Source organism: Brassica napus, chromosome A2 (assembly GCF_020379485.1).
Source record: "Brassica napus cultivar Da-Ae chromosome A2, Da-Ae, whole genome shotgun sequence".
Classification (NCBI taxonomy): domain Eukaryota; kingdom Viridiplantae; phylum Streptophyta; class Magnoliopsida; order Brassicales; family Brassicaceae; genus Brassica; species Brassica napus.
This window is the reverse complement of record NC_063435.1, coordinates 26,144,811-26,160,082: the sequence shown is the minus strand read 5'-3', so window position 1 is coordinate 26,160,082 and position 15,272 is coordinate 26,144,811. Positions and strand designations below refer to the sequence as shown.

At 34.3% G+C, this 15,272-nt stretch overlaps 2 protein-coding genes across 5 annotated transcripts; both read right to left on the bottom strand.

The window, feature by feature from the left end:
* Positions 1–2: 2 nt before the first annotated feature.
* LOC106402026 (kinesin-like protein KIN-4A) lies at positions 3–6,725 on the bottom strand. Of its 3 annotated transcripts, XR_007318333.1 has the most exons (23): positions 6,346–6,724; positions 5,498–5,797; positions 5,195–5,421; positions 4,923–5,098; positions 4,723–4,847; positions 4,606–4,642; positions 4,434–4,525; positions 4,214–4,324; positions 3,992–4,120; positions 3,814–3,907; positions 3,537–3,745; positions 3,229–3,456; positions 3,077–3,157; positions 2,922–2,993; positions 2,726–2,822; positions 2,587–2,618; positions 2,395–2,492; positions 2,215–2,313; positions 1,927–2,148; positions 939–1,101; positions 703–855; positions 333–625; positions 3–247 (listed from the first exon to the last, which is right to left on the bottom strand). XR_007318333.1 is itself a non-coding variant. In XM_013842658.3 (22 exons), the coding sequence occupies exons 1-22, from the start codon at positions 6,469–6,471 to the stop codon at positions 407–409; spliced, it is 3,090 nt and encodes a 1,029-aa protein (XP_013698112.2). In that variant the 5' UTR covers positions 6,472–6,725; the 3' UTR covers positions 297–406. The 3 variants fall into 3 exon arrangements, 1 of the variants encoding a protein (XP_013698112.2); XR_007318334.1 differs by lacking the exon at positions 6,346–6,724 and having other exon boundaries at positions 5,195–5,411; positions 5,498–5,636; XM_013842658.3 differs by lacking the exon at positions 3–247 and having other exon boundaries at positions 297–625; positions 6,346–6,725.
* A 3,703-nt stretch (positions 6,726–10,428) lies between these two features.
* LOC106402172 (probable 2,3-bisphosphoglycerate-independent phosphoglycerate mutase) lies at positions 10,429–13,008 on the bottom strand. 2 transcript variants are annotated; one of them, XM_013842856.3, is made up of 6 exons: positions 12,900–13,008; positions 12,456–12,811; positions 12,103–12,248; positions 11,747–12,023; positions 11,398–11,670; positions 10,429–11,112 (listed from the first exon to the last, which is right to left on the bottom strand). In XM_013842856.3, the coding sequence occupies exons 2-6, from the start codon at positions 12,765–12,767 to the stop codon at positions 10,633–10,635; spliced, it is 1,488 nt and encodes a 495-aa protein (XP_013698310.1). In that variant the 5' UTR covers positions 12,768–12,811; positions 12,900–13,008; the 3' UTR covers positions 10,429–10,632. The 2 variants fall into 2 exon arrangements, with proteins under 2 accessions (XP_013698310.1, XP_048601247.1); XM_048745290.1 differs by having other exon boundaries at positions 12,456–12,782; positions 12,900–12,999.
* Positions 13,009–15,272: the final 2,264 nt, after the last annotated feature.

The window sequence follows — 15,272 nt, the reverse complement described above, 5'->3', positions numbered from 1 at the left end:
TATGTATCTCTAAACTTTTTTTGTGCTTTTTATATGTTATCATTTACAACAAAACCAAAAAAAATAAATAAACTGGTAAATTCTTTATACAAATAAATTATATGCAACTTGAAGATGAGTTTTAGTTCCATTAGTGATGTATAAGATGTCAATTCTATCAACAATGAAAAAAGAACATTCTTGAGTCCTAAAAGGCGACCCCTCGTCCTAGTGCGTCTCCAATATCACACGGAAGCAAGTCCAGTTTCTGCTAGTGCATGAGTTTGATCTTCGTTAGAAAAAAGACAATCCTCCTATAAGTTGCTTGAATAATCTTAGGAAAGATTGATTACCTGCACACATTCATACTTACAGGTAGAGAGCTTGGACACTAAAAAAAAAGACAGTTCTCTCGAGCAACTAGATATCACATGATCTTATTAGGCAGAGCCTTATGTCGAGGTTTAGTCCTGACAAGTGTTTCGTCACTCTGCCTAATCCACTCTGAGAGCCTCCATGGCTTTTGCCACTTCCATTTGAACTGAACAATCCACTGGTGATGGCTTCTCTTCCACCTCCAAAGTCTCCCACTCTGTTGTCCCACGGCTGCTAGTTTTCTCATTGATACTTGTCCCATTGGTAACATCTGCACCAATCAAAAACTACATAAGAATCTTAGTCCATCATAGTCCCAAGGAAGTAGAATGTAATGAGTACTATAACCTTCTTGTTTGTGTTAATAAATGCAGCAGAGTCTCTCACTTTGCCGTTCGCAATCCCTGGAGTGAACTTGAGATGTTTCTGTGTTGGCATGGTCATTGGAGAAGGTGTGATCATGTCTTCAGCTAAATGTTTCACTGAACTCGGTGGGGTTCCCTATACCAACGTTTTAATTTTCAATTCGATAACCAAAACTAAACTAACATATGGATAAAATAGGGAAGGTGGCATAGTCTTACAAGTGGAGATGAAGCTAAGGAAGTTGCAAGTGCTTGCTCTCTTAGTTTAAGCTCCTTTTCTGCTTCTTTCCTTCTCAGCTCACTCTGCCTCATAAGGCCAACGATTTCTTTGAACTGATCTTTCATTTCTTTTATTTCTACATCTTTCTCCCATAACTGGCACCTGCATGGGGAATAAAGAAATGTCATGAAAATATTGATTTGGAGACTAACTCTACCGCTGAAATCGATTTTGTTTTCTATGTTGGAGGTAGGCTTGCAGGTTTGGTTTCTTCGGTTAGTTCGGGTCGGTCGAAATCTCACCAAGTGAACCGAAAAGAAATGGTTCGGTTTTGGGTTAGTTTGGTTTCAAAATTTTCTACCCAAATTTTTGGTTTTCGGTTTAAACTGAATAAAATTCAAAATAAATTGGTTAAGTTCGGTTATTTCGGTTTCAAAATTTTCCACCCAAATTTTTGGTTTTCGGTTTAAACTGAATAAAATTCAAAATAAATTGGTTAAGTTCGGTTATTTCGGTTTCAAAATTTTCTACCCAAATTTTTGGTTTTCGGTTTAAACTGAATAAAATTCAAAATAAATTGGTTAAGTTCGGTTATTTCGGTTTCAAAATTTTCTACCCAAATTTTTGGTTTTCGGTTTAAACTGAATAAAATTCAAAATAAATTGGTTAAGTTCGGTTATTTCGGTTTCAAAATTTTCTACCCAAGTTTTTGGTTTTCGGTTTAAACTGAATAAAATTCAATTTTTTTGGTTAAGTTCGGGTATTTCGGTTCGGATTTTGGTTAGTTCGGTTCAGAATCTTGGTTAAGACTGGTATTGTTTGGTAAGAAGATTTTTTTTAGAAAACCAAACTAACGGATTACCGAACTGAAAACCAATTTTTTTTAGTTGCCGAACTGAACTGAGCTGAACCTTCTAACCGAACTTTTTGGTTCGGTTAATAACCACAAGCCTAGTTGGAGGTGTGTCACTTGGAAACTAAAGGTACCTTGTGTCTGCAAGAGAGTTGAACATATACTGAAGCAAGTTCTTAGCCTCTCCCATTGACCGTAGCTGGTTCCAACGGCCACGGTTTGTAAAAGCACGCTCTCGTTCTTCTGCCTCAGAAAGCTGTGACGCCATAGCTACTAGAGAGTTAGAAGATATCCCCAGCATGTTCTCAAGTGAAGATATACGAGCCATCCTTGCATCAGGTGACAACGATGATGCCCTGAAAACATAAACTTGTAAATAAGAAAAATAGCAAAATTAAAAGTTCAAGTAAAAAAAAATATACCTAGCAAATCCATTTTTTCCCCTTGGAGGATGTAATCCTTTCGCCGCAAACTCATCCACTTGTCTTAACACAGACAACTCTTCCGCCAGAGCAGCTCGTCTGTAATTATCATCACACGCATAATCAGTAACTTTGTGATGATAAAATTATTGCAAAAGGTCAAATGTACCCAGGACATACACATGGCTTTGTTTCTCGTACTCATGACGTACTTCATGCACATTTACCATGACTTCCAGTTCATGATCTAGCCAACGTTGCAACGACTTCTCATTGGTCTAAAAGAGGTATGAAATGAATTAGATTTTTAAAGAATAATAATGACACAAACTACACCAGGTAAAGAAAACATAGACTATGATCATTTCTCACCTGACCATTTGTTCCAAACCCATTTGCACCACCTGCATAAATAGTGTTTTGACTTAGAATCTCAAAAAGCACACCACCTTATTCATTGAAATGCAAAAGACTCCACCTATCAACTACTTTATCCAGCAATTGTTCATACCTGAGTAGTGATCACGAGGGGACGATTTTCGAGCTTCCAACAACTCTTTCAATCTCTTGGTAGCCATTGCAGCCTCTTCTGTCTTCCTCTGAAGAACCTGAAAGTTACAAATTTTCCTTAATTTCTACAGCTGATTCTTTTTTTTTACTCAAAGTCCAAACTTTCAAAACTACATGGTAACGTTTCTTGTGCTTACCATTTTCTGGCGCTGATTTAAAGCTTGCAGCTTATGCCTTTCATACTCGCTCTTTCTCCCTTCTTTACGTAACTGTGACAGACATTGTACGTTTCAATTTTGAAGCTACAGTTAGAATCTAAGATCAACAAAAGGAGTAAAGGTAAAACTGTTACCTGCAAAAGTTCCTTCTCCCTAGAGGCTTTCCACTGCCGAAACTGTTCTGCTTCTTGTTTCATTCTGTGCTGCAGCTGAACCTATATGCATCCAAGAAAGAGAATCAAACAAATGCATCTTCAAAAGAGAAGATATGACATTATATATGTACCTTTTGGGCCTTGATGGACTGGATCTCATCCTGTAACCTCTTGGCAGCGTCATCACTCTTTTGTTTCTGCTTCAGTAGCTGAACCTGGTTCTCCTGCTTTTTCTTAAGGTCTTGAATCTGTGCTTCAAGCGCTTTCAGATTCTGAGCATGCACATCTTGCAGCTTGTGAGCTTGGCCATCAGAAGAAGCAAGGTTCTCAATTTCAGCCAACAAACGGTTTCTCTCTTCCTGAAGAACAAAACAGTTCAACAACTCATTATGTATTGAAACTTCCACCTGAAGGACCAATGCAAAATAATCTACTCCACCTGAACAGATCTCTTTTCATCTTCCACCTCTGCAATTTTCTTTCCAAAATATTGCTTAAGCGCAGCCGTATCATAGCCGTCAAAAAGCTTCATTTCAGACTCTTTTTCCTCTAGACGGCGGTTCAGTTCATGCAACTCTTTGTCCATGATATTCTGCAACAGCTTGTGCTCCCACTCCTTTGCCTCTTCGTCTACTTCCCTTGAATCACCTGCATATAGTACAACACTCTTGTCTTCAATAACTATTGCTGTCTATTCTTTTGAAACTTTCTTTTACCTATTGTGGCTTCAACCATGGGATGATTAGATGACTCTATACTCTGCAAGCTCCTTTTCAGCCCATCAGGTCTGCCACAACCGACGATTTCATCCTACCACCAAAATAATCCAACATTTCACATCTATAACAAAGTTATCCAGATGTAATAAAAAAATGTATCTGTTTAGAAGAGTACAGCTTGTATGTCTTTAAAGTCTTTTTCAGAAGGCTCTACACCACCACCACATCTGCTTCTGTACTCATGAAGTTGGCGGTTAAGGTCTTCATTAGCAGTTTCAAGGCAAGCAATCCTTTCCTTAAGAACCTACATCATCATCACACTCACTCTTAGGCCCTTTATACAACACATTGTTGTCTTAATTAGCCAAGTAGATTCAGACAGTAAAGGTCAACATACCTGAAGTTCTGCACATGAGGATCCTCCATTCCGTAAGGAGAGCTCAGCCTGCAAGTACTCGAGCTGTTGGCGCATTTTTAGCATCTCACTGGACACAGGATCTCTATTAACCTGTTTTTAACAATACAAATTAATAAAAAGAAAAAAAAAAACTAGAGTAATCTAAATTAAGTCAATAACTAGTCTCTTTGATTGACATGACAATAAGTGAATAGCTTACAACAGGTTTGTTCCGGATGTTTCGAGCACGGTTTGCATATTTAAGAGTGTTGAGAGTTTCTTCAGCATTAATATCTGCAGGACTGATACAAGCTGGAACCAGAATAGCAAAAGCATTAGAGAAACTAAACGAGCATATTAACATTCAAAAGTAGTTTTAACTGCAGGGTTACCTATCATCACAGTTCTGCTGTTGCCTCCAAGAGAATCCTAAAAAGAGTTTTAACATGAAAAAGTTTTTGAGAAAGAAGCAAAACACTGAGCAATGTGATATATTCAACAAATAATACCTGCAAAAGACGTGTAAGTTTACTGTCTCTGTAAGGAACATGAGCACCGTCTTTACGCTTTTTCTCATCTCCAAGAGCACTGATGACATTACCAAGCGCAAGGAGGCCTTTATTAATGTGTACTCCTGGTGAAAACAGCACAGTGATGAAAAAATACTTTTATTATTAGTCCAAAAAATTGAAACAGAAAGAACATTTACCTTCTTTAAATCTCATACCGTCAGAGCCAGTTCTTTTGGCTCGTTCTGAACCGGCAAGGTCTACTAGGTGCAGCTTAGCACAAAGATATTCTTCTTTCAAGCTCCCATTATCAGTAGAATCTGTGTTAATCTTGCGCATTTGCTCCACAGTGATAGTGAAAATGGCATGTGAACGACTGCATGCCAATACAAAAAAAAAAAAAAAAAACAGAAATTTTATGACTGCAATGTCCAATTTGGAGATAATAATAACACAAGAATCATAATGTCACCTGGACTGATTGTTCATGTTGGTACTACCAGTAGCCCTGCTGATAGACCCTTGGTCGAGACAAGCAGCCATCTCTTTGAGAGTACTAACGCTTACTTCAGTGGATCCTGCTAATGTGATTACACCATTGGATGTTTCTCGTATCTGTATTGGTGGCTTCCCAGGGACATTTGCTACCTTCCCATTACTAGTAGGATCCAGCAAATCTTGCACCTCTTCTTTATGAATCTAGCAAATAAAAAAAAAAAAATCATTACATGGTCAGGTTACAAAACACTCAAAACAAAGAGTTTCAGCTTGTCACCTCGATGAAAGACACGTGTATTTGGAACTCGATGTGATCCTTGAGAGTCTCAATCTTGGTGAAAAGAGAGTTCATGACTTGAGGTACGATCCCTCCTGTTTGGCTGCTGTCTCCGGAGCCAGTACCCATTGTGTATGTTTTACCAGAGCCAGTTTGTCCATAAGCAAGAACCGTAGCGTTGTAGCCTTGGAATAAACCATCAACTAGTGGAGCAGCGCATTGTTCGTACATGTCAGTAGATGGAGAACCAGAGCTTCCATATACATGATCAAATGTAAAAGAATGTGATCCAATTTGTACCTGCACCAATTATATTCACAGACACACAATCCAAAAACGATAATATTTGTTTATTATTATATTCAAGCCATGTAACTTTTTGACAATACTTCAAAACCCAGCAATATAACATTTTTTATAACATTCTTTACGGTTGAGCTAATGACATCATTAAAACATTAGAGATTGCTTTTCTTTTTATATATAATTCAGATTACTACCTTTCCCAATTCACATATCCAAAATTTAAGAGTTTATTTTTGTTTTTGTCCGGAAGAGACCAAGTTTTGAGAACTGGCAACAAAATAAATTGATTTTGTGACCAAATTAATTAAGGAGAGAAGTTAATATGCAATAATTATAACATGGTCTTAGAATTTGACTAAGTCAAAAGCAAAGAGAACATCATTACTGATTCTAAGCCGTCTCAAGATCTAGATCTCAGGGAAGGAGACAATTCAGACAACAAAGCTAATCAGTTTAGACATAACTTTATGAAAGGAACATTTATTCTGAAGTCAAGACAGAGAGAGCTTTGGCATTGTCTGAAGCTGGAAAAGAAACAGTACCTGTGGTTTACCGGGAACGACAGTGACGCAATCTTTACAGCCTTGAAGCCGTTCGTCGCCGATGAGCGGTCTGATATGGACAGCAACTTTAACGGAACAATCATCAGGCGACGTCGTGGATTCCATTGATGAAAGAGGAGAGAAGGAGTGATTGTGAAATGAGAAACAGAGAGTGAAACGGGAAGAAGATGAAGGGGTAGAAAGACAAGAAAGATATGGCGAGAGAGAGCTTAACTCCAACGACAAGAGGCCTTCTCTTTATCTTCCTTCCCTTAGGCTTCACTCTTTGGCTTACTGTCTCTTTCAGACCAAAACGGACCGACGTGACTTTACTTCCACTCTTTCACGTTTTAACCCCTCTCTAATGGTGGAGAAATGAGATCAAGATGGGTTACTTTATTGCATGTGCCATTTGCTCTTTATGAGTGGGTTGTCTATGTATCATCATGTACTTAGCAAAATGATTCTAGTTATTTATAGAGTTATTCTTGGGTTCATGCCCTAGGGTGAATCTTTAGGTTCACCAACCAATAGAAAATTGACATTTTAGATCTAGTATCTTTTAATTAAGGAAACTAAATAACTTGGCAAATTATATTATCTTTTCAAAATAAAATTTAAAAATAAATATAAATAATATATAAAAAACGAATTTAAAAAAAAATTAATATTGTCAACAAAACACTAAACTCTAAACTCTAATACTAAACCCTAAACTCTAGTCTTAAACCCTAAATCCTTGGATAAACCCTAAATCCTTGGATAAACCCTAAACCCTTGGAAAAACACTAAATATATTGTCAACAAAACACTAAACCCTAAACTCTAATCCTAAACCCTAAACCCTTGGGAAAACTCTAAACCCTTGGGTAAACCCTAAACCCTTAGGTAAACCCTAAACCCTTGGAAAAAGACTAAACATTTGGATAAATTCTAAATTATAAATCTTAAACACTAAACTCTAAATTTTAAAAACAAATATTTTTTTTAATAATCTTTTTTTAGAACTATTGTTATTTTTATTTATTTAATCTTTTATTTTTTATTTTAAAAGCATAATATAATTTGACAAGTTATTTTGTTTCCTTAATTAAAAGATACTAAATCTAAAATGACAACTTTCTATTGGTTGGTGAACCTAAAGGTTCACCCTAGGGGTGAACCCAAGAAAAAGTATTATTTATATCATAAGGCATTTAAGGTTTTGACTCTTCATTTTGGGTAAACAATCGGATAGATATCATTTAAATACCTACTATAGAATATCAACATAACTATCCGAAATGTAATTAATAAGTTGGATAATATAGGTAGTGAGTAGAATATATGTAGTTTATGTAACTAAAATCTAAGATCACCATCCAAACTGATAAAGGTCGGGGTTATGTTTGAGCATATTAGATTATTATGGATAGTTTTGGATGATATTAGAAAAATAGAATTGCTTTTTAATTGAATTTAACAATTCTAAATACTCTTAAATAGCTTTTTGGTTTTATAATTTATCGTTATCTAATTATTAATTTTAAAATTTGGTATTATTAGTTATGTATTTAAAATATTTTCTTAAAATTGTAAAACTTATTATTAGTGGTTTCAATCTTGTTACTGGGAAGTTCAAAATTTATTGTTATTTAATTAAAGTTTTGAATATAAAATTTACTTTTTGTTGTTTATATTTGGTAGATTCTTACAATCGCTTTAATTGAATGAGTTTGGATGAATCTGAATTTAACTTCATCTGTGAATATATCCACCAAAATTTAAAATTCTTACCTTTAAATTTTAAGTTGTTAATAAAATAAATTATCATTCAATTATCATTCAATTATCATCATCATTCTTTTTCAAGATATCCAATTTTTTTTTTCAAAAAAAATATATTTTTCTTAAACCAATTTCAGCTTTATTTTGTATCCAACTAAGTAAATCAATTTTTCGTTATGTCCTCACATGGTTTGTGTACTTCGATTTTTAGTTTTATTTTAAATAATAAAATTGAAGTTGCATCTCAAATGAGAATTCTAATTATCATAAACATAATGAATTTATAATCAAAACTAAATATATCTGCTTAATATTTGATCACAAAATACATTTATAACTAAAATTTAATATGCTTTCTTAAATTATAAAATAAAATAAATAAAAACTTATTCTGATTATCATAAATCTAGTAGATTTAACTTCAACTCATACAACTAGTAACAATATCCTTACTCCTTAGATTACGTTTTTACATTTTTGATTACTGAAATAGATAATCCGAATATCTTAAATTTATTACCCCATCCATAAATTGCTTTTAACTTTTTAATATCCTATCGGATCATCATTATTACATCTATCCAAAACAAATTTAAGTAATTTAGATAAGTACGGATATGGTCTGATCCAAAGTGCACATGCATACTCTTTAAGAGTGGGTTGTTTGCATCTAACTATCTACACGTACAATTGTACATACCAAACTACTGTAGTTATTTATTACATGAGCTTTATGGTTTGGTTTGGACTTAGATTTTCCGGCGTAAAAAGGGGCAATTATATGCTTGCCTAAACTCCAACTACACTCATCTTGCTGTAAGTATTGATCTTGTCTTCCTTAAAATTTGCCAGCTTTGAGTCAACAACCAACCTTAATGTATAGATGTATATGTTTGACAAGCTAAAGACTAACGTTTTGGTTAAATTTTTACATCCAAGTTAAGCTTTTTATATTCAGTTTGGTATTAGATGTTATGAAATAAGAAGACACACACCGCAAAATAGAAATGGGTTGGTGACGTTGACGTAACCTTGAAGCAAAGACGGCCATGATAATCTAAATATTGAGAGGGGAAGAGAAAACCAGATTAGCACTACCCGATGGCGATATTGGTGATAACTACAAGAGAAATTAAATATATGCAACCGTAACATTAAAAAAAAAGTTGACACAATCGTTGTCAAAAAGGGTTATATTTTTCTTTGACAGTTTAACGCGCATGATAATATTAAGAAGAAGCAAAGGACGACTTTTAGGGAAGGGTCCACGATTAGAGACAATGCGAGCTGGCTGAGGAATCGTGGTCACATGGCTGTAGCGAAGTGGTCCCATAGATATAGACTTTATGGGCAAGTCACTGCCCCAAGAGCCGTTCCTCACGAGTCACATTTCCACTCCTTTGTTATTTTCCCTTCAATAAAATGTATATCTATTAAACAAAAAAAATAAAAAATAAAAATAAATAAATGTATATCTGACATCTGTTATTTAAGTTTAGAATTATCATAAAATTTCAACTTAAAATTAATCGGTGATAAATAGAACGGTTCAAATCTTTTATATATTATTTATATTTTATCAAAACTTATGAAATAGAAGCTTATATTCTTACAACCTTTCTTGAAGTTATGGTTCATATAACCATTTATTTTGATAATATCGTGTAAGATTCGGTTCAGGTCAGATTGGCTAGACAAATTCGGTTCAAATCGGTTTAAAATCGATCATGACTCTTTAGATAGACCAAATCGATTTTTATTCAGATTGACAAATGTGTGTTCGGACCCAAATATCATTTTAAATTTATATTTTACATAGACTTCTAAAAACCATTTAACGATAAATAGATGACTCAGATTCCTCAAATATGTTTATGTCCTATCGAAATTCTGAATGTAAAAACTTATATTCTCACATAATTAGTCTTTTTCTTTTGGAACGTTGGGTTATGTATTCTATTGTACTTGGTTTGGTAGAAATGGACGTGTCGAATTGAGGTGCGGCACTGTTACTAACAAACCATAGTGTTAATCAACATTTTGAAGAAAGGTGAGGTTGAGTGTTGTTAAAGAAGAAGAAATGTCAAATCAAGAAAACAAAATGTTAGATACATAACTAATAATTTATGAAAATTTATTAAGTTTCTCCATTTTCATATGACTGATAAGATTTATAACTCATGTTATTTGTATTTGTCGGAGCAAATGGTACTTCACTAGAAGCTTGCCCTTTACGTAAACCAAGAATTTTACTATCCCTATACCTGACCTTTCTTTCTCCACAAGTTATCTGTCACTCTCTACAACAACTTAATGTATACTCTCGCAAACTCCTTATTATAACAAACACATGAAGAAGCCAGAGAGCAAGGGAACAGGCCAAACCGTCTTGCACTCACATGCTTCAAATAGTCAGAGAGCTTAAAGGACAAACTAAACTGAAGCAATCAGAGTTTGACACTTTGATTACACTTAAAAAATCCAAACTGTCAGAAAATAAAAATGTTAAATTTGCGAAATTCATACATCTACCTTAAGGAACTTGGTGATGACTCCCATCATTTCACCACCATGGAAACGTCCAAGACATCCTCTTGCAGCAGCAATCTCATTCAACTCCACAACTGAATCTCCACCAACCGCTTCAGGAGTTTCCCTCCTCTCACCGTCTTCCTCCTTTCCAGCGACATATTCACCAGACTCCACAACCGTTGGAAGTGGAAAAGGCTCCAAAGACGTCTCTAACAAGGCTGCTTCTCCTCCAACCGCGGCCACAAACTCTCTTAACCGACACATTGTGAATGGGACAGGCTCAAAACTGTGGTCTCCATACTCAACTGGTGTTGAATGATCACCAGTCACACACAAGAAGTACTGATAATTTGTAGACCTTTCAGCTTGCCATAGCAGCTTAGCAAGCTGACGTATTGCCTTATCCACAGCTTCTAAGCCTCTAACTTTGAACAATGTCGCTTTGTCATGACCAGCATCATCTATAGCCTGCAAGCATTATACTCTCTCCGTTTCAAAATAATAGATTTTTTAGAGTTTTCACAGATTAATAAAACATATTAAATTTCAGCTATAAATGCATAATGTTTTGTGATTATCTATTCCCGGTAATTCTAAATCAATAAAAACTCAATAAATGCAATTTTTTTTTGAAATTTACAATTAATCATTATTAGTTCATAAAAACGCACTGTAAATATTTTTAAAAAATGTATCTTTATGAAACGATTAACTTTAAAATTTTGTGTCAAAAGATGGAAACAAAGTGTTCACCTTTATATGAAGAAACCCAAAATCATAACCATCTGACCTTCCCGGTTTATGCCCATCCTCTCCAGGTACAAAGACATTAGGACAAGGATTCAAAGGAGCTGAGAGTGCATTAGCTATAGCAACTGCTTTAGATGTAAGAAGTGTCCTATAATCACCAGTGGCTCCTGGAGCTTCAAGAATGTCAATACCAAGTGACATGCCAAGTCCAGCTATAATCTTTGTTGGTGCTACCATACAAGGCCACAAACCATGCTTCTCTTCAAAAGGAGGAACCTTTATACACACAACAAAAAGAACCATTACAGATATGTATATAGAGACCTATTTGAAGTACTGAAAACACACGTACCTCGATTCGAATGCCACAGCCTCGTAGAAGGACAAGATTGGCAATGTTCTTGCCTTGTGAAAGTCTCTTTGCATTAACCGGGTGTGAAACAAGAATGCGTGAGATCTCTCTAGACAACTCGTTAACTACTTTGGCTGTGTGCTTGGCTTCTTCCGATTCATCCAAAGGTTTAGCTTCAAGAAGCAAACGATTATCCTTCAATGGGTCTGTTCCTGATATGTTCCCACTAAGCTTTGGCCCTTTTACAACCACACCACATCTATGTTCCGTTGCATATCTGTACAAGAACATCTTACTTTAGCCAAAACCCTATACCAAATTATCATAAAGAGACTTAGTAACAAAACATATTGCACCTGACTCTCACTTCATACTCAGGGAAAGAAGGAAGCTTCATGCCATCAAGAGCTGCACAAAGTATAGGCCCTTCTTCTTCAAAATGCCTATCAGCTCTCCTACTAACAACAACTCCAGAACTCTCATCCAACGTCGCAAAATTAGACTGCATAACAAAAACATTCACAGTCTCAAACAGTGTTCTAAAAATCGGTCTAGACGGCGCCTAGGCGGCAAATCAGGTCTAAAAATTTGATTTTTCTAAATCTCTAGACATTCAAAAAATAGGCCTAGATAATAATCTTCTATAAAGATTCTAACCGCCACCTGGCATTGGTCTCAAACCTATAAGATTCAACAAAAGAATGTACACCTTAAAAGCTATATCACCAGGTGACATAGCTAACCCTGCACCCATTGACTCAAACGCGCCACGTCCTCTGTAATAAACTCTAGGGTCGTAACCCATCAGAGAGAGGTGAGCTGTGTCACTACCGCATCCCAACCCAACTTCCACTGGATCCATTAGACCGTTGATACCAGCTGACGCGATTGCGTCGAGGTTAGGTATGTTTGCTGCCTGTAGAGGAGTTTTGTAGCCTAATCTCGGTATCGAGACATCTCCCAAACCATCGATCAGGACAAAAGCAACTCTCTTTTTGACTTCTCCATCACCTTGTTCCATCTCGCTGTCGTTTTTCTACAAGTGATTCTGTTCTAATGGGTAATCTAGAAACGAAACAAAGGAATAGAATTGATATTCGGAATAAAAAAAAGACTCGATTTTTAGTATTTGCATGATCGGAAACTTCGTTACCTGACAAAGAGAAGTGATCTTCAAAGAATGTGACTCTCTAGCATCATGACTTGTGTTTCAGATTGTTTTGTCTTTAAGAATCTGTCTGTACAAAAGAAAGGGTTTTAAATTAACCCAAACCGGATCAGAATATTAATAGACCGGTTTAGATTGAACAGGCCTTGTGGGTTTTTTGTTATATGGACATTTGATGGGCCACTACATAAATTATTAATCATCTATTTTAGCTTTGGCGGTTAGGCCCATTATGTAACCAAATCAAGTCTAAGGGAGGTTAGTAACCAAACTTTGTGTCAGCAATAGCACTCAGCATCGTCTTCGACGTGTTGGTCGATGGGAATGGATCAACTTCCAAAGAGTTTACGTTGACTTTCTTCACTAACGTGTTGGTCGGCGGTAATGGCATGTTTCACTAAACTGCTCATAGCTTTTCAGTCGGACAGACCGGGTCGGCTCTATTTAAGAAGAGTTTTAATAGACAGAGTTCAGAATTGTATAGAACTAACTCTGGCGTAAGACCAACTAGCTAACTAATTTCAAATATACCAAAAAGAAGAATAAAGAATGACTTCAAAAATACTTCAAAATTCATTAGGAAAAATTTGAAGCAAAGCGTAAATCCGTCAATATTGGATTCAAATCTTGCTAAAAAGTAAAAACGAAGTTGGTACCACATAACTAAATAAAGAAGAGCCGTATCTTTAACTTTATTAGAAAATTTAAAGTTTAATTAATCATCGGTACTATTTCTTTTGGATGACTAGTTAAGTTCCGGCCTGAATATTCCCAACTTAAAACAAACAAACAAACAAACAAAAACATTAGAACTTATAAACTTAAAGGAAAATACATTCAAATTGTAAAATCTATGCATGAGATAATATTTTGGATTAAATTCACATATCTTTATAAAATGTTGACGTACTTGATTACTAACTATTTAAAGTATTGTGAAATTTTAATCAATTTACCTGCGAGATTCATCGTTCTAAATTCTGGTAAGAATCCAAAGCACGTCCACTTTTGATTAGGCTTCGTGATTGAAAAATAACGGATACTCGTGTAGTCGTGTTGGTTAATTATATTATTAAGGTGTACGATTTTTGGTATTTATCTAGTATTCATCTTTGATTCTACCTTAAAATTAGTATAAAGTGTAAAGGAAAGAAATGAAAATCGAGTCAAACCGACAAATAGAGATGACTACATTACGTTCATGAAAATCTCACTTTGCTTGTGATTTACAATATCCTCGTTGTGAGAGAAAACTTGGAGTTTGGTATGAAGTGCGCAAGTTGCACCACTCATTCGCCACTAAACATTAGTTGACCTAATTAATGACCTAAACAAACATTTTTATTTCTTTCAAAACAACTGGTCGGCGCTTATTTATATTTCTTTAGAGTATTTCCAAAAAGAATTCTATTTTGAAATTTCCAAAACTCTATATTTGAAGTTTAAAGATATTATTTTCCAAAACAAAACTTCAAACTCAACTTTAAAACTATTTATATTTTATAATATGATCCTTATATTTCTCATAACTAATTTTAATTCATAAAAAATTGTAAATAACTAACACATATATAAACATATTACAACAATATTAATTAATAAAATATTCTATTAAATATAAAAAAAATTAAGTAAAAATAACTTAATTAATATTAAACTTCAAACAAAATACCATATTATTTCATAAAATAATTTTTGTAATGCATATATGATCTATTAAAGCATTTCGAAGTAAAAATAGTTCTCCTCATTTTTACTTTTTAGATTACGAGCTAAAAATTCTTGAAATCGAGTAATATTGATACTTGTAAATACATTAGACCAGAACAAGAAAGTAAAAGAGAAGCATAAAATATTGCTAAAAGATTAATTTATTTTTGACGATATTAATACTCGTGAATATAATCGATATGAACAAGAAAGAATTGTACGAAAAAGACATCAAAAACAACAACAACCATCTTCAATTACACAAAACAATTTGGACAATATTTAAAAATTTGAAAGTTCCGGATCAAGCTTACCTAACTATTAGTGTTGTTGTAATATTTAAATATGTGTAATATTTATGTCTTCATGTAATTTTTAAAAATCTTTTTGTTAAGTTTTTTTGTATATTATTGTCGTCTAAATCTAGCTTAAAATATTTTAAATCTTATTTTAAAGTTTTATTTAATTTTATTTGTAAAATTTAAAATCTGTAAACAAAATTTAAATGTTTATGAGACATAATTTTTTTAAGAATTAAAACAATAAACGAGAAAATATTTATGAATCATAAAGGTGATGTATGATTGTAGGAACCAAAATGCAAATAAAAATATGAAACTTCAAATTTGAAGTTTTGAGTAGTGAAAC

Coding starts and splice junctions, on each gene's coding strand:
- LOC106402026 (XM_013842658.3), bottom strand. CDS start 6,471: ATGGAATCCACGACGTCGCCTGATGATTGTTCCGTTAAAGTTGCTGTC. Junction 5,422..5,497: donor TACACGTGTCTTTCATCGAG/GTGACAAGCTGA, acceptor TTTATTTGCTAG/ATTCATAAAGAAGAGGTGCA. Junction 3,908..3,991: donor ACTTTAAAGACATACAAGCT/GTACTCTTCTAA, acceptor TTTTGGTGGTAG/GATGAAATCGTCGGTTGTGG.
- LOC106402172 (XM_013842856.3), bottom strand. CDS start 12,767: ATGGAACAAGGTGATGGAGAAGTCAAAAAGAGAGTTGCTTTTGTCCTG. Junction 12,024..12,102: donor GAGTATGAAGTGAGAGTCAG/GTGCAATATGTT, acceptor GTTCTTGTACAG/ATATGCAACGGAACATAGAT. Junction 11,113..11,397: donor TTGGGTTTCTTCATATAAAG/GTGAACACTTTG, acceptor TAATGCTTGCAG/GCTATAGATGATGCTGGTCA.